General features: G+C 39.7%; 1 protein-coding gene across 2 annotated transcripts; it reads right to left on the bottom strand.

The window, feature by feature from the left end:
* Nucleotides 1–2,415: 2,415 nt before the first annotated feature.
* LOC113145867 (protein-tyrosine kinase 6-like) lies at nt 2,416–26,268 on the bottom strand. Of its 2 annotated transcripts, none has more exons than XM_026333001.1 (8): nt 25,696–26,268; nt 15,613–15,854; nt 14,593–14,756; nt 13,934–14,099; nt 5,521–5,682; nt 4,242–4,423; nt 4,010–4,163; nt 2,416–3,353 (listed from the first exon to the last, which is right to left on the bottom strand). In XM_026333001.1, the coding sequence occupies exons 1-8, from the start codon at nt 26,091–26,093 to the stop codon at nt 3,160–3,162; spliced, it is 1,662 nt and encodes a 553-aa protein (XP_026188786.1). In that variant the 5' UTR covers nt 26,094–26,268; the 3' UTR covers nt 2,416–3,159. The 2 variants fall into 2 exon arrangements, with proteins under 2 accessions (XP_026188786.1, XP_026188787.1); XM_026333002.1 differs by having other exon boundaries at nt 2,420–3,353; nt 15,733–15,854.
* Between the last annotated feature and the right edge of the window lie 228 nt (nt 26,269–26,496).

Consider the following 26,496-nt stretch of genomic DNA (forward strand, 5'->3'; position numbering starts at 1 on the left):
AAAGTACCTTCTGCTGGTTTACACTAAACTGTATCTCAATACACATACTCAAAAATGCTTTATCATGCTTCACTTATGAGGTGTGCAGCCTCTTTTCTGAAGCGTAAACTTGGCAAGTACTTGGTAAAACCTACACATATGTAATATTGTCCTTTATTTAGGTAGGTAGGTGTGTACACACTGCCAACATTACCAACAGTTTATTATCACATTTTGAAAAGGGCTGGCTCGGATGTGATCCTGCCATTATAGACAACATTTAAGAAACTCCACTATATTATCAAACTCTATTTTGAATATTAAACCTATTATGATCTGTAGGCTTGAAAGTCTTAAATGTGTTTTCTTTCATTGTAGAGAGCAAGATATTTTGGATTTACAAACTATACAATAAGTAAGCACTGGAGCATTATGTTTACTCTCGTCTTGGTTATGTTTAGGCCTTAAAATGACTTGGTTATGTTCAGGCATTAAAATGTCTTGGTTATGTTTAGGCATTGAAACTATTTAGGTTTAGGAAAAGATTGTGCCTAGTGACTTACATCTGTCTACAACCAGCACAGGTCACCACATACCGTGGGTGCACACTAATCAATCATAATAATCTCAACTACATTCATGTCAGTTGCCGATGCTATTCACCACTGACTCTCATTGCCTCGAGTAGGTGTAATACAGTCCTACTGACCAATATATATAAAACTGATGTATTCTGCTAATGCTTACCCAATAGTAAGACAACAGTCAAATCAACTGAAATGGGAGTTATATGACTGTACATTCCCACACCAGCTCATACTGACACTACCTAGGAGACCTAAGTGAATTAAGGCCTGTACATACTCCGCCAGAACAGAGAAATATGTTTGTTTCCTCGAGGTGGCAAGAACAAGATCAAAGTTAGTTCTTGCCAGGACATTTCATACTCCTCAAGAAACTCAACTGCAGAACTCCTGCATATATATATATATATGTCTATACACACACACACAACCTGAGTTTCTGCTGTGATTTTATTTAAATTTACCATATATATGTGGTTACCATAAACACACACACGCACACACATATACATGGTAGCTCAGCCTTCACCCCAGAGGAGAAAACAGCTTTTGCACCACACCACAGCATCCAGTGAGTCCAGCCTCATTCCAGAGACTGAACCAGCTTTTTGCACCAGGTTGTCTAGCTGCATTGCATCTCCATTTAAAGTCTGGCCTGTCAGTTGGTTCAGTGCTCCAACACTGCAGGCATGATTTTGTAGAGAAATTCGGGACATTTAGCTGGAGTGGGCATCCTGTATCCTTGGGTAACCTGCTGGTACAGCTCTTGATTGCTAAAGGCATAGATACAGCAAGATGTCAAGAGAGCCAGGCAGAGAGAGGCATATATAATTATATATATATGTATGTATGTTCAATTCAATTCAATTCAATTTTATTTGTATAGCGCCAAATCACAATACAAATCATCTCGAGGCACTTTACAAAAACTAAAACTAAAAACCCAACAATTCCCTTATGAGCAAGCACTTGGCGACAGTGGAGAGGAAAAACTTCCTTTAACGGAAGAAAAAACCTCCAGCAGAACCGGGCTCAGTTTGGGCGGCCATCTGCCTCGACCGGTTGGGGTGAGTGGATAGAGCAGAGACAGTGTGTGTGTGTTTATGGTAACCACATACAGTATATATGGTAAATTTAAATAAAATCACAGCAGGTTACCCAAGGATACAGGATGCCCCAGGATGTTATTGCCCCAGATTTTCAGTTTCATTGCTGAGTTCTCTCCATCCTGTATACTGTAATAATAATACATATACATTAAAAAACGCCTGCAGTATACAGTATGTTTTCATTTAGTTATTCCCATAGGATTGTTGACTGTATGTCACACATAACTTTTTACATTGTTATCCCCTTATTCTAACAATATATATTTTGTGACCTGTACCTACAAGTATTTACACAAAGGTGTAGTGTATATATATGCCATTATTGTAAACAGGCATGTTGTGAATTCAGCTAACTTGCACCTTTAAGTTGTGGGCTGTAATTTAAAGCATTACTGCTTTTGACCACAGTGCATGAGCTAAAATAAGATAGGATTGGATGAGATAAACTTTATAAATTCCAGAGGGGGAATTCAGGCAGTGTTCTAATAAAAGTAAGGTCTTGTATAAGCTGATAGCAGTGGGGATGAAGGATCTCCGCTATCGTTCAGTCCTGCAGCACAGTGAAGTGAGTCGTCCACTGCAGCTGCTTCTCTGCTCCACCAGGATGTTGTGAAGGGGATGGTCAGTGTATTCCAGGATGGCCTCTACCTTTTCTGTGTGCATCTCTCCACCACAGCCTCCAGTGAGTTCACCCTCATTTCAGAGACTTAACCAACTTTTTGCACCAGTTTGTCTAGCTGCATTGCATCCTTCTGCTTTATGTTGCCTCCCAGCAGACTGCAGCATAAAACAGCACACTTGTTTGATCTTCATCAGTAAATCTTGTTTGCTCAGGATCATTCAAACAGATATTCAAATTTTGAATGAACTAACACTAAAGTGGAAGGATATAGGATACATTTAAATTTACAGCACATTAATCTACAGTATTAGGATTATAGCTACTGTGTTCATTTCATTGTTCATGACTTGTGGTTCCTTTCCAACAGAAATTTTAAAGAAGCTCCTAAAATTATTCTGTGAGAAATCAGAACATTGTTACCAGTGTCTTCTGTAAAAGTTAATGCATTAGTAGAAAAATGAATCAACATGTATTTTAATATTAGATTATTTATTTATGTATTTTGTAATGAAAAGGCAAAAAACTCTGTCGAGCCTGTCTGTCAAATGTGAGAATTTGCTGTTGTTTTTATACAATTTCAAAATGAATATTTTATGGGATTTAAGTTACCTGATAACAGGTAAGCATTTGATTAGTTGAAAAAGAAAAAAAAGAATATCAGCTGAAACAAACATGTAAGTAATTGTGCACTGCAGCCAACATCAGGATTTCATGTTTGAACACTACAAACAAACACAATCATTCCATAGACAAGCCTTTAAAATCAGGTTTGTTTTAGTTTCTATTTTTAATAGAGTCCTCACATCCGTTGTCATGACACACTCTCTGCTGCCCCTCTGTGGTGCTCAGTATATACTGCAGGAAGTCAGGTAGGGAGGCACTCCAGCTCAAAGGAGCCGCTGTCTAGTTTTACCTTCAGAGATTTGAAGTCTGGCCTGTCAGTTGGTTCAGTGCTCCAACACTGCAGCATGATTTTGTAGAGAAATTCGGGACATTTAGCTGGAGCAGGCATCCTGTATCCTTGGGTAACCTGCTGGTACACCTCTTGATTGCTAAAGGCTGAGATAGAGCAAGATGTCAAGAGAGCCAGGCAGAGAGAGGCAACAACTAATGAAATGAGGTTTCAACATTTTTCAGCTTGAAAAAAAATGTTGCAACCATAGTGACCCACACATCACTGCTAAGCTAAAGACCATACTACGGTATGTAAAAAACTATATTTGCTAAACAAAGTTGGTGACTTTTAGTTGTCTAAATACCTTTGTCAAAATGAAAGTTTCAAATGGAAAATGTGTCTCAGACAATTATTATATAATTTCCAGAAAATGGGCTGATTGATTTAAAGGACTGTAGACTGTAAATAAACATTTCCACCCAGAAACATTTCCACTTTCTGGGACAGTAGACTTTGTCCCACATCATTTACATGGAGCTCAGAATGAACAAGAAGGATGATTACAAAAAAAGATTAAATGCACATATTACAAGCTTACAGAAACTGGTTAACATATCCTTTAACCACATCAAAAGGGCTGTGTGAAACACTTTTTTATCCTAAATGATGGTGGCAAATACTGATCTTTTCAGAACAACATGGGAACAATGTCCACAAAGACTTCAATTTGATGTATTTTTCATAATTACCATTTATCTTTGTCTTAAAGTACTATAAATTATATTAAAACATCTGACCAAAAACACTTTCTTCCACCAACCTGGGTAAGGAATACCTCCATAGGTGATAATCTCATGGAGCAGGATGCCAAAAGACCAGACATCTGATTTGCTGGAGAACCTTCCATGGCTGATGGCCTCTGGAGCACTCCATTTGTAGGGAATCTTTTTATCTTCTGTGATGTAGAATGGCTCCTGCATGAAAAATCTTAGACTTAAAAATAGCATTCTTATATTTACTTTAAAAAAACACCATCATTCCCCCCTGCATACCTTGATTACTCTGGCCAGTCCAAAATCAGCCACTTTACAGATGTAGTGTTCGTCCACCAAGACATTTCGAGCTGCCAGATCTCTGTGGATGCTGTTCTGTTCCTCAAGGTATGACATCCCATCGGCCACTTGGGCACCCATGTCAATGAGTGATGCAGTGTCTTGTTGCTGCCCTTCTGGACCTGAAACAAACAAAAAACAAACAAACAAACAAACAAACAAACACAAAAACAGAGATGAATCTATCAGCACCAAGAATCAGATGTTTAAAACCAAGATCTTAATGGGTCTTGTAACTTTAATATATGCAATTTTCAAAGTCATGATCCTTAAGCCATTAAACTCCTTTAGCTCCCAGCCCCAATGTGCCTAGGTACTATTTCATAGAGCAGTTTGCATGGCAGTAGGTTCTTAGTGTTGTTTCCACCTTAGTAGTGAAAAAGGAAGCCTAGAATAACCAAAACAACAAGCAACTAGATTAAGTTATGTTTTTTAAAATAAAATTTTTGTAATCTTTCTTGTTATTATTAGTCCTTAGTCCTTAGTTTTTTTCCACTCAGCTGGTCATAATAAATAAAAATTAATAAATATTACATGAAAGATGCAATAGCCAACATAGATGTTGGTGTATATTTTTCCCCATGTGACAATTTAAAAGAAAAAACATAAACCGTTTAAGGGCCTTCTATTTTGTACTGTGAACTCTACATTTAAACTATAATACCAACATTCATTCATCACCACACAGACTACTCCTGTAAGAACTGCAGCTAACATTGGATGGGTTGCAAGATGACTAGATCAGGTATGATCCATATCTTATTCTTTCACTCTTCTTTAATAGTTTACTTACTGCAGAAAACACACAAACCTGGCAACTGTGCATAGCTCCTATCAGTCTTACTGTGTGGAATTAAATTTACAAGCTCTTTTGATAGTTGTAAAAATAACCATAAAATTAAATGGACATCTCCAAAGCAGTTTTAACAATTGAACAATATCATCTTCATGAATATATTATTTATTTCAGGGGTGCTGCAATGTTTTTTAGCTAGGTGTGCCTAATAAACTACAGTTTACCCATTTTTCAACATCAACACTACAGAATTGAAAGAAACATCATCAAAACTGAAACAAAAATTTTAGATCACACCATAATAGACAAGAGGTAACCAATGGTGAGCCAAAGCTCTTACCCTCTAACCAGAACCTAACCCCAGGACATATAACTCTAATTTGTTCTCACAGAAGACAGAAGCAGAGGAACATTGAGGTTTACCTCTGAGGAAGCTGAGCAGGCTGCCTTTTTCCATTAGCTCAGTGATGATGTAGTAAGGTGCTGATGCCGTGCAGACAGCAAACAGAGAGATGAGATGACGATGGCGGAGGCTCTTTAGGATTTGAACTTCCCTCTGAAACTCATAGTGGTTCAGCACTGAGTCTAAAGGCAAACACAGTGAGAAATGGGGAGAAGAATAAAAAACAGATACAAAAAGGAATAGGAGAAAATCGGTCCAGAAATCTTGAACATTTAACAAATGTGAACAAAAACAAAAAACAAATGGTGAGATACACTGTGAGTCCAAGCTTGGTTGTTTCTGTGCTTTTCAAATATTGAGTAATAGCTTCATATTAGAGAAATTTCAGAACAGAAATGTTGAAGTAGCACAGTGATTTTGATATGGCTGTATTCGTGTTATGTCTTGTTTATGACATAAATGTTCATGCTCATTGATATTTATACTGTGCTACTATTTTAAATCAACTCTCCCAAATAACTATTTATAGCACAGTTTTTCAGTCATCCTGTGTCATTCCTAAGAAACAGGAGAGGTTGACAAAGGTACAAAGTTTGATTCTTGCTCTGACAGTAAGGCTGGGTTAAATCTTTGTTTTAATCTCTATTAACTTCCTTAATTATTTTTATTATTCCTTCCTTATTATTTTTCCAAGGTATACACTTTATAGGAGGCTGATGCAAAATGGGTGAAAGAAAGTAACAGCCAAGGTAATCAGAATATATACAATAAAAATGAAATTAAATATACTATAGTCTGTATATAAACACAAAGAAAAGTGGAAACGTATTCAAATTGCGCACATTTGAGGGTTGATGAAGCTATATTGCACATTTCCAATTTGTTGAAACTATATTGGTTATTTGCATTTGGCAAGCTGTATATTTTCAGTAGGTGTGTGTGTGTGTTTGTGTTGGAAGGAGGTAGGGGTCTACTGAAATCTTTACGCTCTAACATAAATAAGCATTTCTACTTTTTTTTAAGTCTACAGACGAAAGTCCTTCTGAATGGTTTAATAAATAAGCTACAGAATAAACATAGCTAATATATATATATATATATATATATATATACTGTATATATATATAAAACAATATAACAATTGCACAACTAGTTCATAATAATAGCTACTATCTCAGTTGTGTCATTAGACTTGTAAGCCATAACTTTGCATCATTTGAGAAGGGGAGTCTGGAGCTACACATGGAGACTCAAAAGTATTTCCACGGGAGCAGATGTGGGTACTGTACACAGGCAGAGCCCTGGAGGAGAAAAGTGATCAACCTCACCGACAATGTAAATCCTTAGCCATGCATATTAAAAAATGAATGACACTGTGCTTCCTTGAGAGGACAAACTAATCAATTATCAATTTAGAATCAATACTACTAAGACAATTTACTTTTACTGACAGAAATGCTAGATTATGCATTAGGCACATACAGTGGTAAAATATCCTCATCTCTGTAATGAAGTTACTATACACCCTAGAGCCACACTCACAGTTCATGTGTTCATTTTGACCGGTCAACATATAAACAGACGTGCACTTCACAGCAAGTCATCATCCATCCATCTTCTTCTGCTTATCCGGAGCCGGGTCACAATGGCAGTAGCCTAAGCAGGGATACCTAACTTCCTCCAGCTCTTCCGGGGGGGACACCGAGGCGTTCCCAGGCCAGCCGGGAGACATAGTCCCTCCAGCGTGTCCTGGGTTTTCCCCGGGGCCTCCTCCCAGTGGGACATGTATGCCCAGGGAGGCGCCCAGGAGGCATCCGGAACAGATGCCCGAGCCACCTCAGCTGGCTCCTCTCGATGTGAAGGAGCAGTGGCTCTACTCCGAGCGGGTGACCGAGCTCCTCACCCTATATCAAATGGAGTGCCCGGCCACCCTGCGAAAGAAGCTCATTTCATCTGCTTGTATCCGAGATCTTGTCCTTTTGGTCATGACCCAAAGCTCATGACCATAGGTGAGAATAGGAACGTAGATTGACCGGTAAATCGAGAGCTTTGTCTTTCAGCACATCTCCTTCTTCACCACAACGGACCGGTACATCGACCGCATTACTGGTGCTGATACCCCAATCCATCTCACGTTCCGTCCTTCCCTCACTCGTGAACAAGACCCGAAGATACTTAAACTCCTCCACCTAAGGCAGGATCTCTCCCCTGGCCTGGAGATGGTAAGCCACCTTTTTCCTGGTTGAGTACCATGGCCTCAGACTTGGAGGTGCTGATTCTCATCCTAGCCGCTTCACACTCAGTTGCAAACTGCCCCAACGCATTCTGGAGATCCTGGCTCGATGGAGCCAACAGGACAACATCATCTGCAAAAAGCAGAGATGAGATCCTGTGTCCCCAAACTGGACTATCTCCGGTCCCTGGCTGCGCCTGGAAATTCTGTCCATAAAAATAATGAACAGAACCTGTGACAAAGGGCGGCCCTGCCTGAGTCCAACATGTGCTGGGAACAGGTCTGACTTACTGCCGGCAATGCGAACCAAGCTCTTGCTCCATATGTACAGAGACCGGATAGCCCTCAGCAAAGGGCCCAGGACCCTATACTCCTGGAGCACCTCCCACAGGATGTCGGTTTGGGTAATGGATGGATCAGCCTCCAAATCCCCAGCCCCTGCTTTCTTTATGGAAGACGTGTTGGCGGGGTTTAAGGAGATCCTCGAAGTATTCCTTCCTCCATCCAACAATATCCCCAGTTGAGGTCAACAGCTCCCCACCTCTACTGTAAACAGTGTTGGCGAGCACTGCTTCCCCCTCCTGAGGCACCGGACGGTTTGGTCTGGTCCGTCACCTAGGACCTGTTTGCCTTGGGAGACCCTGCCAGGAGCATATAGCCCCGGACAACATAGCTCCTAGGATCATTCGGGCACTCAAACCCCTCCACCACGATAAGGTGGCGGTTCAAGGAGGGGAGCAAATCATCAGTGTTAAATCAACGCTCAGCCTGTTAATTTAACACTAAAAACTGTTTACATATAAAGACTTTTTAGTGTTGATTTAACACGGGAGATTTATTTGCACTGTGCTGTACAGTATCTGCTTACATTGAATGAAATCTTCCAGCCTTGTTTTGATTCAGTTGGGGAAAGTGTACTTCTGACACTCTCCTAAAAATGACATCCCTACACAGCACAGTCACCAGTGTAAAACTTAAATATTGTGGTCTAACGTAAAACTTAATTTAACACTAAAAAGTAGAGCTGGGATCCTGTATAAGAACACATCCCATAGAGTAATCTTCTTGCCTGATTCAGCTTAAACTCTTGCCAGTTATCTGTTGTAAGATAATAAATTAATAAAACAATTATAATAATGTGAGCCCACAGCTGGGAGGGAGTGTAGTGCATAGCCTACTCTCACTTTGAGTTCAGCAGCCTCTGTCCCAACACCTCATATACTATCTTTACAAACAATGAGCAGCATTGTGCTAAGGAGGTGCGCTCAAGATTGTCCATGACAATCACTGATCTGACACAAAAGGTGAAGTCAGTGTGTCTTCTGTTACTCAGCCCAAGCTGTGCAGGGATTACGTTAAGGAGTAGAGAGGATATCATCTACTGTTTGGGTGTGTGATAACATATCAGATACATACAAGGCCATACATTTGAAACTATATTTCTACATATATAATACATGTTGATCATGCAATGACCACCAAAGGCAGTGCACTGACACCTGAGAAAATAATTTTATGTACACAGGGTGCAAGATTAGGGCTGCAGGGGCCACTGCTCATATAGCCTATAGAACTTTCCACTGTTAACTGGAGTGTTCATAGTTCAGCTCAGTGGATCGCAGGTTGACCTGCCTGTCAATCAAAAAAAATCCTTTTCATTTTCAAACAAGATTCAAGTTTAAGGATCTCATTATATTACAGTGGGTACGGAAAGTATTCAGACCCCTTTAAATTTTTCACTCTTTGTGTCATTGCAGCCATTTGCCAAAATCAAAAAAGTTCATTTTATTTCTCATTAATGTACACTCAGCACCCCATCTTGACAGAAAAAACCAGAAATGTAGAAATTTTTGCAAATTTATTAAAAAAGAAAAACTGAAATATCACATGGTCATAAGTATTCAGACCCTGTGCTCAGTATTGAGTAGAAGCACCTTTTGAGCTAGTACAGCCATGAGTCTTCTTGGGAATGATGCAACAAGTTTTTCACACCTGGATTTGGGGATCCTCTGCCATTGTTCCTTGCAGATCCTCTCCAGTTCTGTCAGGTTGGATGGTGAACGTTGGTGGACAGCCATTTTCAGGTCTCTCCAGAGATGCTCAATTGGGTTTAGGTCAGGGCTCTGGCTGGGCCAGTCAAGAACGGTCACAGAGTTGTTCCGAAGCCACTCCTTTGTTATTTTAGCTGTGTGCTTAGGTTCACTGTCCTGTTGAAAGGTGAACCTTCAGCCCAGTCTGAGGGCCTGAGCACTCTGGAAGAGGTTTTCTTCCAGGATATCTCTGTACTTGGCCGCATTCATCTTTCCTTCAGTTGCAACCAGTCGTCCTGTCCCTGCAGCTGAAAAACACCCCCACAACATGATGCTCCCACCACCATGTTTCACTGTAGGGATTGTATTGGACAGGTGATGTGCAGTGCCTGGTTTTCTCCACACATACCGCTTAGAATTAACGCCAAAAAGTTCAATCTTGGTCTCATCAGACCAGAGAATCTTATTTCTCATAGTCTGGGAGTCCTTCATGTGTTTTTTGGCAAACTCTATGCGGGCTTTCATGCACTGAGGAGAGGCTTCCGTCGGGCCACTCTGCCATAAAGCGCCTGCAGTGATAGTTGACTTTGTGGAACTTTCTCCCATCTCCCTACTGCATCTCTGGAGCTCAGCCACAGTGATCTTTGGGTTCTTCTTTACCTCTCTCACCAAGGCTCTTCTCCCACGATTGCTCAGTTTGGCTGGACGGCCAGGTCTAGGAAGAGTTCTGGTCGTCCCAAACTTTTTCCATTTGAGGATTATGGAGGCCACTGTGCTCTTAGGAACCTTGAGTGCTGCAGAAATTCTTTTGTAACCTTGGCCAGATCTGTGCCTTGCCACAATTCTGTCTCTGAGCTCCTTGGGCAGTTCCTTCGACCTCATGATTCTCATTTGCTCTGACATGCACTGTGAGCTGTAAGGTCTTATATAGACAGGTGTGTGCCTTTCCTAATCAGGTCCAATCAGTTTAATTAAACACAGCTGGACTCCAATGAAGGAGCAGAACCATCTCAAGGAGGATCAGAAGAAATGGACAGCATGTGAGTTAAATATGAGTGTCACTGCAAAGGGTCTGAATACTTATGACCATGTGATATTTCAGTTTTTCTTTTTTAATAAATTTGCAAAAATTTCTACATTTCTGTTTTTTTCTGTCAAGATGGGGTGCTGAGTGTACATTAATGAGAAATAAAATGAACTTTTTTGATTTTGGCAAATGGCTGCAATGACACAAAGAGTGAAAAATTTAAAGGGGTCTGAATACTTTCCGTACCCACTGTATATAACTATTACTTATAGTGTTTCAGTCTGCTTTAAATCTTATGTCAGGCTTCATGATCTTTCTGTATTTAAAGAAACATTTTGTAACTTCATTTTAAATTAAGACATTTTTAGTTTATTGCCTAATGAAGCATCAAACAGCTACAAACAGCTATCACACACCCCTGCAGTTTCAATGATTGTTGTGTATACATGTACAAATTGCCAAAATATCCGATCCTCCAGCACAAAAGTCAGTTTTCTGACTATAGCTTAAATTTATATACTTAAAGTTTTATTATGCGTAGAGTTTAACAGTGAAAATTAAAAGTAATTCTCATATAAATCACAGAATACAGCTTCAAGCAGGTGCGAATGTCCTGTGCAGTGACCGGGAATTCTACCTAAACTGTCCTAAAAGTATTTCCATTTATTTTCTATGGTAGTGCTATGCCACTACGGATGTAATATTTTCGGCCAGGTCTGTGTTACATTGTTATGTTCTGTTTTGCTGTCCAAGCTTTATTTGCTATTTTTATTGGGCATGACAATATATTAATAATCAGAAGAAAAATTGATAAACCAAGTAAGATTCACATTTAGTGAAGCAAAATGTTTATTTTTGATAATGGATGACAGGTAGTACCCTGACTAGTACTTGAATATTAGTTGCTTTTAGTAAAAACAGCCTTATTGAACAGAAAAAAAAAACTATATGAGTCACTATATGAGTATAAGGAGCATTTCTAATTATACTGATTATAGTCTAAAATAGCCTATGAAGAACATAGGCTAGATATAACAACAAACAGAAGTGCCTTATCAAATTCATTCAACTCTTAATCCTTCATGTCAAATAAACAACTTCAAGGTAAAGTGGCATGTCCTCCTTTCTCAGGTTGCCTGAATGGCAACACTGGAAACGACCTGTTTCAACCCAGCTCGCTTATTGCCTCTGGTCATTGGTCAGTCCTCTGCAGTCTACCTTTTATCTAGTTTTGCCAGCACGGTCCTAGTCTTAGCCCCTGGTTCCTGCTAGCCCTGTTAAGCCTGTTCTCTGCCTTTTGCAATTCTACCTAGTGTCTCCCCATCTCCAGTAGTAGTAATCCACCTTAGTCTTCCTACCACTCTTATGTGCCTCCAGTCCTCCCCAATTCTCTCCTGTTTCAGATACCTACAGTGCTGACCTCATCACTGCTCTGACACAACACACAAACCACAGGTATCTGCAGTGGCTCTTCACAAAACTGGTATGTTGACTGCATTGTTTTTTCCCTTTATAGAGGCAATAGTGCAGAGTCAAGAATGACTGGAAGGCTGGAATAAATAATATAGGCACATCTGTGTTTCTAGAATGAAATCTAATGAAATCATTCACAAATATAAGCAATTTATTAAATAATATTATTCTGCTGCTGTCACTCATCATCCACAATAAACTGGAATGTCATTCAGTCTGACAATATACATCAGCTGTTTAGTTCCCATTAAAAGCATAATGACTGAATGATGAGTCATTGGAAATACTTGACAGGTTGCAGTTTTAGTAGTTTCATGTTTGTTGTATAAAATGGTTCACCTGACAGCTTTCATGGCAAAAAGATCATAAATTTGTACTTACAAGAAGAAAAACATTTCAGTCATTGCTGCATAACACAGCTGGGCAGCGGTTTTGATGAGCAACCCAATTTTGTTGTCACCTAAATTCCACACATAAAAATGCTGCCTCTACCGACAGTTATGTGGAACAGCATCTGGTATGTATCAATGAGGATTACCATGACAGGAAATAACTCTTCATTCTCATTCTGTCTTAACTGGTTAAACTACTCTGAGTTTCACTCAAATGTGGTCTAACGTGTTACTGACAATGCATATTTGTTGTTGTTTTTTTTGTTTTTTTTAATACATGATAGCTCCATTTTACTATCCAAGAACTAGGCCATATGTAGTTACAGCTAAAAAAAACATCTGAGGAGTGATGTGTGACAGCATGCAAAATATAACTGGTCCAGGATGGATTTAATTAAGCTTTGCACAGATACCAGAAGCACACAAATCAGTTGCACAGTTGCCAGTGTACATTTAAGCACACGCAAAATAAGTCAGCAGGTGAAGTATCTACACAACAGATTGCCATGTACAGCTCAGTGTTTAAGATAAAAATGGGTGAATTTTTTACAGTAGCTGTAGCATAATGCCATGAGAGCTTAGACATAGTATACACGTTTTGAGGCATTTCAACATTTTTACAACACACCACGTGCTTACTGTTATCTAACGACTCATCAAATTTCGATGGGAAACTGCATTTAGAAATAATGCTAAGCACAAATGCTAGGTTTATTCCAAATTTTAAAAAATGATTGTGATTGTGTCTCTGAACACTTGCAATGAATCATTAAGACATTGCTTTTATTGGACAACCAAATGCACAATATGTTATGTATATGCCAGATGCCTATAATATTAAAGGCCTGCCAAGATAATATCTTCAGATAACCAATAGGACAAAATTAAAACTATTAAGTTTACAATGATTTAAAACAAAGGCAAGGAGAAAAAGATTACATTTTCAAAGCTTGAGCTGGAGAATATTTTTTCTTGATAAAAAAAATATTGACAAAGTCAAAATTTCTTATATGATTAAATGATTGATTAATTTTTTGCTATTTAATTAATCAACTTATTGTTCCAGTAATATTGACAGTATGATATCTGTGTCAAAACAGGACTAACTGGAGTAACAATTATCTGTCACTAAGGATTTAACACCTTTGAAACACTGACTAACTTGAATCTGTTGTTTGTTTTAAACCAGACAGTTTTCCCTTACAAGTTTCTCAATGAAACAGTCTGTTTTAAACAATTAAATTTGCTTTCACAATATCAACAGAGATAATTACATACCGCCTTTGATAACCTTGATGGCGACATTAATTTGGTTTTTCCAGCGTCCCCGGTAGACATCAGAGAAGTAGCCACTGCCCAGCTCCTCATCCAGGGTGAACTCTTCTTTTGGGAGTTCCCATTCATCTGCTGTAAAATGATTCAAGTCTCGGATGTTGGGCTTTTTCTGATGAAGCAAAGACACATTTTTAGGACAGAAATACAGTTTATACATTTCTCTTCCATGCATATACACAGAATTTATATGGATATGTTATGTGTTTGTTACACTCAATGTTTTCCATCACTAGTTCAATTTAAAAATATATGACAAATGATAATCAAAATCAACATTTTGAAAATGAGACATATATAAAAATTTAATAGATCAGAGCACATGTAAATTTAAAGCATGTCACACATTTCAAATCTGTATGTGTTTTAATATATTTGCAAAGTCTGTTTCAAATACACTTTGGTTTTATCAACACCATACCACATTTACAAACACAAGGAAGCATCCAGATAGTAACAACTATTCAAATTTATATTTATCAAGTTTTATATTTATAGTTTTAGATGTCATTGCTCAGTGACCAGACTTCTTGTTTTCACATGACCAGATATATGAGGAAATAGAAAAAAATATATAGAATCGCAACTAACACAGCCGGTCCTACCTTCTTGCAGGGGTGTCCCAGTCTGACCACAGCGTTCAGATCAATGGTGCAGTAGTGTTCCACCAGGTCAATCAGAGAGCTGAAGTGGTGGTTGTGCTCTACAAAAAAATTACTTTCTTTTGACTGGAGGACTTTAAAGTGCTTCACCCCACTGCTGGACTTCACTGCAGAAAGAGTCACATGTACACAGAAAATCAGAAACAAGCAAAGCAATATAAACAGTAGAAGAAGCAATAATTAACCTTGTTTCCAGTAGGAAGTATCCCCCTAAATATTTTTGAGCTGCAGGGTCATTTTTGCTGCAACACCATGATTGGCCATTGGGAAAACTGACATTAAGGCCAAGTGGTAGCACCACATCCAGTACATCCATGCCCTAAACAGGATAGAGTAGCATCAATGAAATGATAAAAAGCTGGGCAGATTTTAGGTTCAAAGAACTGCCACCTAGCTGTAGAGCCTCATATTTATCCTACAAATATTAATTGTCTAATGTTCTACCAAAAAACATAGAAATGCGACTCTTAAAATGCTGAATCTTTTAAAAAATTACTTTTACAAGGTGTGCCTTTTGGTTTCCAGGACCTAAACCATAATGAATTACAAGCTCATTTCTCTGTTAATCCATTGATCAGATTTTTTTTTTTGACTGCTTGCAATTAGCAATTTGTCAACCTGCACATAAAGCAAAAAATAAAACCAAATAAAAACACACAAAGCTAGAATGTCAGTTTAGGTGAACACAGGGGAGTAAGGAAAAAACATGATCTTACTAGCATTGACACTAATGTCCATAGTGCAATTTTTTAGAAGTACATGTGACACAAAGCGCTTGACACTGACTAGGACAGGGTTAGGTTAGGCTTTTTGGCGTGATCAAAGTGTGAAGCGTGAAGGATCACACCCAAAGAGAGATCTGTGATTATGGGTATGGTCAGGAAGTTACAACAAAAGACATGTTGGATTTTAACACAATTATTGCAGTGTCTTAGCTGGGCCAAAATGTGACTGTTTATTTACCATCTCTGGTTCCCATCCTTGTTTGAGTCATCCAAACAGTTTGAAATGAAATGAAACTGCCTAAACTCCCAATAGTCATTTTTGTCAATTCCTTCATCACTCCACCCCTTGTTGTCTTGCCTGAAAGAACATATCCAACGTTGTCCTTCTCACTCTGTCGGAGGAGGAAAGCTCCGTCTTTATTCTCTGGTCCCAGCAGGTGACGCTGGGCCTCAAAGCGATTCATTATTCCAAAATACCATCTGGATCAAGACAGACACACATCAATTCAAATATTTATTGGCAAGTGGTTCCATGATTATGGAACAATGACCAGAGATATTGTTTATAATAATATAGTCGGAAGTTGCCTTAAGAATAGCCTAATGTGTAGATAATACCTACAATGTATACTGCGGTATTGTATATTGTTTAACAGTTTTATGGTGCTTCAACTCTCCAAAAAATAAGTTATCAGCGTTACTAAACATGTAAAAAAAAAAAAATCATAACAAGACAAAAGAAAATATAATTCATTCACTGCTGCAATACAATGCTAAGCTTTCTTCCAACAGAATTTTTAGATTTCTCATGGATAAAATGTGTAGATCTGAAAGTGGAAGTATGAGGATCACTTAATCATATAGTCTGATATACAGTATATCAGAGTCTAAAGGCCTAGCTGACAATAGCTGCAGTGCTGTTCTTTTATTCCCAGTCACATTCAAGCCTTTGTACTAAAACATTATGGTTTATATTGTTCAATGTAGCGCTACAATCTAAAAGGACAAGTATAGAGACAGGTTCACTGTGTGAAAATTGGTGGTGAATCCTAGGAGTGGCCATTTCTGATTGGAAGTAAGCTGTTTCCTGGGTAAGCAAATTCACTTTGTGTTGCTAACATGTTGTGCTGTATCTCTGTATAGCTTGCTTACAGATTAGCTCTGTTCTAACACACCTAAAAACTAACTAGACTCTTTGTACAACTCCAAAATTTTTGTCTTACTATTTCCAGACTTCACTTGCTTCAGGCTCACTACCTTACCAGTTATCTCTGCTAGCTGCTAGCATGGCCTCTCCCACTCCTCTCTCTCTTCTGCTGCACAGAGGCGTGCAGGACTGAGACCCTGCATCCTGGTCTTAACTCTGGATTGTTATTGTACTTGAGATTGTTTTATATACTCGGGCATATTTATAGCCATGTAACAATGATATGTGGCTAAACATGTCATTGCTGGTCAGATTGGGGAGGGGTCCAGAGAAAACTATGGAGTCCAACATTGTTTTGGCAAAAGTTACTCTGACTCAATATTAATTGTAGTGACCTCCAATTGGCATAATGGGAGCTCATTGTCACCAAGGTGAATAACAATATCACCTGCTCTGGCCCTAGGAATGCATTTGTCCAGTCACTGGGATCTCTAATTTCACATTTCTGGCTTTCTGGCCACATTTCTCCAGTGCCTTCAACACCACACAGCCAAGACTTCTGAGGGACAAGCTGGAGCACATGGGGGTGGACCTCCACCTATCAAACTGGATTGTAGACTACCTCACAAACTGGTCACAGTATATGAGGGTACAGGACTGTGTGTCTGACACAATAGCTTGCAGCATAGGGGCCCCACAGGAACAGTCTTGGCACTGTTCCTCTTCCTCCTGTATCCTGCAGACTTAATGTACAGTTCACTGAACTGTTTCCTTCAAAAGTTCTCTGACAACTCTGTAAAAGAGGGCCTCATTTCAGACGAGGATGATGGGGAGTACAGAGAACTGATTCAGGACTTTGTGGACTAGTTTTTGCAGAGCCACCTCCAAATCAATGCAGGGAAGACCAAAGAGCTGGTGGTGGATTTCCACAGGTACCGACAACACCAGTGAACATCCAGAGAATGGACATTGAGAGAGTGGGCTCTTAGAAGTACCTGGGTGTTCACCTCAACAATTTACTGGACTGGTCAAATAACATGTATGCACTTTATGAGATCTTTAGGAGTACAGCAGACACTCCTGAAAACCTTTTTTGACACAACATTTGAGATTATTGTAAGTGTAATACTTTACAATACTGTATACAAAAATGTAAGTAGTAACTGAAATCAATCTTATAGGTAATGACTTGTTAATGGGTATTTCATGAATAACTCCAAATCAAGCACTATATACTGTAGTAGAAAATGATGGGTTAGTGAAGGACAAACTGGCTGATACGTTCTCCGGGAAACATACTGTCTACTTTCTTCATATCAACTCTGATTCACCCTGAGTTAATCATTCTATTATATGTAATTTATATAGTGGATGATGATGAGTTATTTCTAGGAAGTATGGAAGATATTAATTAATGAGTCATTAAATAATGGTTACTTAATAAATATCTATAAAACAGTAAAACCACTTCCTTCATAGGTCATCTTTGATTAACTCAATCTGCAGCTGCACATAAACTAGACCTCATTCCTTACTCAAGAGGCATTCCTTGCTCTTTGTGTACCCTGAAGAAAAGTGATTAGAATAGATTAGATTGTGTGGAATGACGGCACAGACTAGTGCAGTGGCTTCTCAGCTCTTTAGGAACATCCTGTCTCAAAATGATGCAGAAAAACTAATTCATGCATTTGTTACCTAAAGGCTAGATTACTGTAACTCATTACTATCTGAATGCCCCAGTATCTCCATAAAAAGCCTCCAGTTAATCCAGAATGCTGCAGCCAGCGTCCTGACAGGAACTAGCAAGAGAGATCATATTTCTCCTATATTAGTTTCCATATATTAGCTAGCCAATCTGCAGTGTCTATTGGTTGTTTATTGTTGCTGTTCTTTTCTCTCTCCTCCATCCACTCACCCCAACCAGTTGAGGCAGATGGCCACCCAAACCGATTATTCGACTAATTGGATTAAATTGATTTTTGCATTTTTAAACAATAATACTATTGTGTATACGACATGTTACCTTAAAATGATGTTACTTTGTATCTGCTCCGCTGGGTGAGCTGGTTTGGTTCACAAAGGGATCCTTTCTGTTCAGATGTTGATGAAGTGCTTTTGTGGTTCACCAGTTCTACTTTACAATACACACATTGCACCGTGTTGTCATCTTTTTTAAGTTTGAAACGATCCCAAACTTTGGACATTTTCTGGCTTTTACGGACGATTTTTCTCTCTGCCATAGCGCCAACTTTAAAATGCGTTGTGCCACAGTGATTACGTTCCGTGTGGAACAATGATCCCTATATGTAGAAAGTCCGATAATGCAAGTAATAGAAATTAAATACTCGAGGCAAAGAATCTGTAATCGAATAAATCGATTTATTCGAGTAATCAGTGCAGCCCTAGACATATGTCATCGCAATTGAACATTTAATAGTTTTCACCGCAAATCCTATTTTGTCAGATCATTCTTTAATATCTGACCAGCGATGACATGTTTAGCCGCATGCCGTCGTTCCGTCGTTGGCTGTCTAGGTGGTGTCCAGCAAACGATGTGGGCTTCATAGACAATTGGGCCACTTTCTGGGGAAAACCCGGTCTGGTAGCGAGAGACGGCATCCATCCCCCTTTGAATGGTGCAGCTCTCATCTCTAGAAATTTGGCCGAGTTTATTAGCCGACCTAAAGCCTGACAATCCAGGGTGGGGGCCGGGATGCAGAGACTCAGTCTAAAACGCCTCTCTGCAGTTTCCTTAGAGCCGCCGCCCCCCTCAAACCACATAGAGACTGTGTCTGCCCCTCGAACATATAAATCAAATAAATCAGAAGTTAACAGAAGAGGAGTTATTCATAAAAACTTAATAAAATGATTTGATAACTGATCACCAAATTGACCTACTTTATCTTACTGAAACCTGGTTACAGCAGGATGAATATGTCAGTCTGAATGAATCAACCCCCCTCAGTCATAAAAATTATCATGTTCCTCGAAGCACAGGTCGAGGTGGAGGAGTAGCTGCAATCTTCCACTCAAACTTATTATTAAACTTTCATCCTCAGAACAGTTATAACTCATTTGAGAGCCTCACTCTTAGTCTCTCACATCCAAACTGGAAAACACAAAACCAGTTCTACTTGTCACTGTGTACCGTCCACCTGTCCCTTTTACTCAGAGTTTTTAACTGAATTCCCTGACTTTCTGTCTGATTTAGTGCTTAGATCAGATAAAGTGTTTCAATCACACCCTTGATCTTGTTCTGACCTATGGCATCGAAATTGAACATCTAATAGTTTTTCCCCCAAATCCTGTTTTGTCAGATCATTCTTTAATAACTTTTGAATTTAAAATGATGGATCATGCAGCGTTTGGAAGAAAATTCCACTACAGCAGATGTTTATCCGACAACGCTGTTAATAAATTTAAGAAAATGATTCCATCTTTATTTACATCTATGCCAAGTATAAACATAGTGGAGGGCAGTTGCTCCACTCCCTACCAAATTGATCATGTTGTTGACAGCGCTGTAACCTCACTGCATGAAATGCTTGATTCTGTAGCCCCTCTGAAAAAGAAGTTAGTGAATCAGAGAAGACTAGCCCCATGGTATAATTTACATATTCGTACCTTGAAGCAGGCATCACGAAGGCTGGAAAGGAAGTGGCGTTCCACAAACTTAGAGGAAATTTTTCTAGCCTGGAAAAACAGTCTACTAACATATAAAAAAGCTCTCCGTAAAGCCAGAACTGCATACTATTCATCACTAATCGAGGAAAATAAGAACAATCCCAGGTTTCTTTTCAGCACTGTAGCCAGGCTGACAAAAAGTCACAGCTCCGTTGAGCCCAGTGTTCCCTTAGCTCTCAGCAGTGATGAATTTATGAGTTTCTTTACAATAAAATCACAACTATTAGAGATAAAATTCAGCAGATGCTTCCTATACCTGCAATAAATGAATCTTCTACTACAGTGGCTCTTGAATCATCTGTAGGACCTCAGTTATGTTTAGACTGCTTCTCTCCCATAGATCTCTCTGAATTTACATCAGTAGTTGCTTCATCGAAATCATCAACGTGTCTCTTAGACCCCATCCCGACTAGACTGCTTAAAGACACCCTGCCATTAATGAACTCATCTTTATTAGACTTGGTAAATTTATCTCTAGTATCAGGCTACGTACCACAGGCCTTTAAGACTGCAGTAATCAAACCTTTACTCAAAAAGCCTAGTCTTGATCCAGGAGTCTTGGCTAATTATAGAGCAATATCCAACCTGCCATTTATTTCTAAAATCCTAGAAAAAGCTGTTGCTAAGCAGCTATCAGACCACTTACACAGGAATGAACTATTTGAAGATTTTCAATCAGGATTTAGAGCACATCATAGTACAGAAACAGCACTGTTGAAAGTTACCAACGATCTTCTCTTAGCCTCAGATAATGGACTTGTTTCAATACTTGTCCTCCTAGACCTTAGTGCAGCATTCGACACCATTGACCACAACATCTTATTACAGAGACTGGAGCATGTGATTGGTATCAGAGGAACAGCGTTAAAGTGGTTCCAATCCTATTTATCGGACAGATTCCAGTTTGTTCATGTCCATGATGAACCTTCCACATGAACAAAAGTTAGTTATGGAGTTCCACAAGGTTCTGTGCTAGGACCGATTCTGTTCACCCTGTACATGCTTCCTTTAGGATATGTCATTAGGAAGCACTCTATTAATTACCACTGCTATGCAGATGACACTCAGCTGTATCTATCTATTAAACCTGTTAACACAAACCAGTTAACCAGACTTCAAGCCTGTCTAACTGACTTAAAGGCCTGGATGACCAGTAACTTTTTACTTTTAAACTCTGAGAAAACAGAAGTCATTATATTTGGGCCAAAAAATCTCAGAAATAACTTTTCTCAAATAATAGCTACTCTAGATGGCATAACCCTGGCCTCTAGCACTACTGTAAAAAACCTTGGAGTTATTTTTGACCAGGACATGTCCTTTAACTCACACATTAAACAAATTTCTAGAACTGCATTCTTTCACCTGCGCAACATTTCCAAAATTAGGAACATCCTGTCTCAAAATGATGCAGAAAAACTAGTCCATGCATTTGTTACCTCAAGGCTAGACTACTGTAACTCATTACTATCTGGATGTCCCAATATCTCCATAAAAAGCCTCCAATTAATCCAGAATGCCGCAGCCAGAGTCCTGACAGGAACTAGCAGGAGAGATCATATTTCTCCTATACTGGCTTCTCTTCATTGGCTCCCTGTAAAATATAAAATAGAATTTAAAATCCTTCTTCTCACATACAAATCCCTTCATAATCAAGCTCCTTCATACCTTAAAGACCTCATAGTACCATATTATCCCAATAGACCACTTCGCTCTCAGAGTGCAGGTCTACTTGTGGTTCCCAGAGTTTCCAAAAGCAGAATGGGAGGCAGAGCCTTTAGTTATCAAGCTCCTCTCCTATGGAACCAGCTCCCAGCCTGGGTTCAGGTGGCAGACACTCTCTATACTTTTAAGGCTAGACTTAAAACCTTCCTCTTTGACAAAGCGTATAGTTAGGGCTGGCTTCAGGCAACCCTGAACCATCCCTTAGTTATGCTGCTATACGCCTAGACTGCCCAAGGACCATCGGTGCACTGAGCTCCCCTACCCTAACCCCCCCCTTTCCCTTCCCCTCCCCTCTCTTCTCTCCTCCCACCTCATGTATATTCCACCATTGAATCTTACTAACCTTGTGTTCTCTCTCTCCCCTAGTTTGTGCTCTCTCCCTCTCTCTCTATTCTCTCTGTACCTTCTGCAGGTGTCCCTGGTCCTGGAGCTGTATATCGCTGATGTGCAGTTACTGGTCCCACCAACCTGCAGTGTCTATTTGTTGTTTATTGTTGCTGTTCTTTTCTCTCTGCTCTATCCACTCACCCCAACCGGTCGAGGCAGATGGCCGCCCAAACTGAGCCCGGTTCTGCTGGAGGTTTTTTCTTCCGTTAAAGGGAGTTTTTTTCCTCTCCACTGTCGCCAAGTGCTTGCTCATAAGGGAATTGTTGGGTTTTTAGTTTTAGTTTTTGTAAAGTGCCTTGAGATGATTTGTATTGTGATTTGACGCTATACAAATAAAATTGAATTGAATTGAATTGAATAATAACTTTTGAATTTAAGATGATGGATCATGCAGCATTTCGAAGAAAATTCCACTACAGTAGATGTTTATCTGACAATGCTGTTAATAAATTTAAGAAAATGATCATCTTTATTTACATCTATGCCATGTGCCAACACAGTGGAGGGCAGCTGCCTCAATCCCACTCCCTACCAAATTGATCATATTGTTGACAGTGCTTGATCCTGTGGCCCCTCTGAAAAAGAAGTTAGTGAATCAGAGGAGATTAGCCCTGTGGTATAATTAACTTATTTTTATCTTAAAGCAGGGATCACGAAGGCTGGAAAGGAAGTGGTGTTCCACAAATTTATAGGAATTTTTTCTAGCCTGGAAAAACATTATTAACATATAAAAAAGCTCTCTGTAAGCCAGAACTGCATACTATTCATCACTAATAGAGGAAAATAAGAACAATCCCAGGTTTCTTTTCAATTCAATTCAATTCAATTCAATTCAGTTCAATTCAATTCAATTTTATTTGTATAGTGCCAAATCACAATACAAATCATCTCAAGGCACTTTACAAAAAAAAAAAAAACCAAACAAATCCCTTATGAGCAAGCACTTGGCGACAGTGGAGAGGAAAAACTCCCTTTAACAAAAGAAAAAACCTCCAGCAGAACCGGGCTCAGTTTGGGCAGCCATCTCCCTCGACCGGTTGGAGTGAGTAGACACTGCAGGTTGGTGGGGCCAGTAACTGCACATCAGCGATATACAGCTCCAGGACCGGGGACACCTGCACAAGGTACAGAGAGAGAACAGAGAAAGAGAGAGAGAGCACAAACTAAGGGAGAGAGAGAGAGCACAAGGTTAGTGACATTCAATGGTGGATTCAATGTGAGGGGGAGGAGAGGAAGAGAGGGGAAGGGAAGGCAGGGGAGGGGTAGGGGAGCTCAGTGCACCGATATTCCTCAGACAGTCTAGGCCTATAGCAGCATAACTAAGGGATGGTTCAGGGTTACCGGAAGCCTGCCCTAACTATACGCTCTACTTGTGGTTCCCAGAGTTTCCAAAAGTAGAATGGGACGCAGAGACTTTAGCTATCCAGCTCTTCACCTGTGGAACCAGCTCCCAGTCTGGGTTCAGGAAGCAGGCACCCTCTCTACCCCATTAAGGCTAGAGTTAAAATGTTCCTTTTTGACAAAGCTTATAATTAGGGCTGGCTCAGGTGACCCTGAACTGTCCCTGCTGCTATAGGCTTAGACTGCCAGGGGACTTCCCGTCATGCACCAAGCTAGTCTCCTCTCCTCTCCTCTCCTCTCCTCTCCACTCCTCTTCTCTCCTCTACTCTCCTCTCCCCTCCTCTCTCCTCACATGTATATGCCATCATTAAATGTCAATAAGTTTGTGCCTTCTCTCTCCCATCGTTTGTGCTTTATCCCTCTGTCCTCTTTCTCTCTTGCTCTGTACCTTCTGCAGGTATCCCTGGTCCCGGAGCTGTATATTACTAATGTGCAGTTACTGGCCCCATTAACCTGCACAGCTTTTATTTGTTTTTTGTTGCTGTTCTTTTCTCTCTCCTCTATCCACTCACCCCAACATATCGAGGAAGCAGATGGCTGCCCAAACTGAGCCCAGTTCTGCTGGAGGTTTCTTCAGTTAAAGGGAGTTTTTCCTCTCCACTGTTGCCCAGTGCTTGCTCATAAGGGATTTGTTGGATTTCTGTGTAAAGTGCCATACCTTATACCTCATGCTTTATAAGCAGTCAAAACAGAATGGGTAAATTTGACCCGAGAGGACAAAAGTCATGTAGTAAATTAGAAGACAATACGACACACCTTTTGTCCTCCTGGGTCAAATTTACCCATTCTGTTTTGATTGCTTATAAAGCATGAGGTATAAAATGATCACCAACTTTTTAGTTTCACCTTTGTTAGTGAACTTGTTTCCAACATATTAACATATATTTTACACTTATAGTAGGGAACCATCCATGTCATTTTTATTTAATAATATGGAAGAAAACAAAAGTTATCACATATTAACTTTTGAAAATGGGTCAAACTGACCTGAAGACGACTGAAGAGTTAAGATGATTTTATTGTAGTTTTGCTCTATACAAATAAAAATGAACTGAACTGAACATTTGAAATAAAGTGTTAGCTAATTGCTAAATCAATCTGAGATCTAACATTATATACAGCTCCAGGTTCTTAATTGTGAGAATTTTGTTTTTATTCTTATCTGAATAAATTGAATAGGCTGATGTTTAGGTTTGAAATGTCAGACAAAACACAGAATTTGAAGATGTCACCTTGGAAAACAAGAATTTAAATAAAAATAAATCAACATATAATTGTCAGATTGATCAATAATAAAAGTAATTATTAGTATGAAGCCCTACACAATATCATGTCGAGTGGAAACCAAGCAAACCATGTATCTTCAGTAAATGAGCCATGAATGGACTCTTTTAGTAACCTATACTAATGTTATTTGTATTAGATCAGTTTGGCCGAAGTGTTTGATTTAATTAGGTAACAAATTATAAAAATCAACTACCCTTTTAAGAATCAGAAAAAGAAACTGCAACTCTCAGCACCTGACATCTGGGAATATCCACTCTATACACTTCCCATTCTGCTGAAGCAATAACCAGACAGAAAAAGAAAGCCAAAACAAGAAGTGGTGAGGATGAGTGCCATTGCTTTTTTGACCGAGTTTACAGCACTGCTTGCAAGACACACACACACGCGGGACTGATATTTTGATAGTCATTAATGAGTGTCTCAGTATTTTTGGAGGTGGATGAGTTAGAAAACAAAAAAAGTTTTTTGTACTAAACTAGGGCAGTATTAACACTCACATGCTGTTATGGCTCTATAGAGTTGTAAATCTGTGGAAGCCAGAAATATAGATTACAGACACTGGCTCCTGAACAAGAAAGATGTGCATTTGTTTGCATGTCCTAAACGGAATCTTGTGGCAAACGAGAGGTTAAAGTATGAGGCTATTTAATGCAGTCAATTAAATAAAGTATATAGATAATGTATGCCACTCACGGCTGCATTTCCAGGGACTCAGCCCTGGCTAAGTAGTTGTTGGGCACTATCCCGATGTCCAGGAGGCGCCCGTTCTCGTCGATCTTCCGTACGTTCCACCAGTCCCCGCTGCGGCTGATAACACTGAACAGATCTCCCTCCTGGAACGATAGCTCGTTCTCGTGTCGAGCTTTAAACGGCCAAACTGCGGTGTAGATGGAGACGTTCTCGGGCGTTATCTCCTGTGGCTGCGGTGACGCCCGGTTCGGTACTCTGTCTTCGCCGCCGTCAGTGCTGCTGTTTCTGTCTCTTTGACTATCATCTCCTCCTCCTCCTTCTCCAGGAGATTTTTTTTTGCTGAAAATCCTCTGCCATAATGTTTCTAGACACGGGCAAGCTCTCCGCGGACATTCACCCATAGATAACCATGAATGGCCCCCCTCCTGGAGCCGCCTTCTCCCCCCTCTGTGCGAGGTAGCTGACTCACCTACCTGTCTGACAGGTACAGGATGGAGCGCAAGGAATCCTCGAAATGCGTCACAATGAAGCTCCAGTTGCTGGGTTAGTCCTTAGTGACTGCGCGCAACAGTTGTACTCATGGGACTGACAGCAACTTCCTTAAGCCAGGCAGTAATGAAAAGTATGGAAACCCCCGCCTATGAGCTGAGAGACGGGTCTTACGCCTATTTCCTCTACCACAAAGGTTAGATACTTTAGGTAGAGTGAAGATGTGTAGGTAAAAATACTCGTACAATTATGTTTATTATTGAAATTGTAGTTTACAACAGTGTTGACCTGGACTACATTACATTGACAGGTATT

The sequence above is a fragment of the Mastacembelus armatus genome, chromosome 7 (genome assembly GCF_900324485.2).
Source record: "Mastacembelus armatus chromosome 7, fMasArm1.2, whole genome shotgun sequence".
Taxonomy (NCBI): Eukaryota; Metazoa; Chordata; class Actinopteri; order Synbranchiformes; family Mastacembelidae; genus Mastacembelus; species Mastacembelus armatus.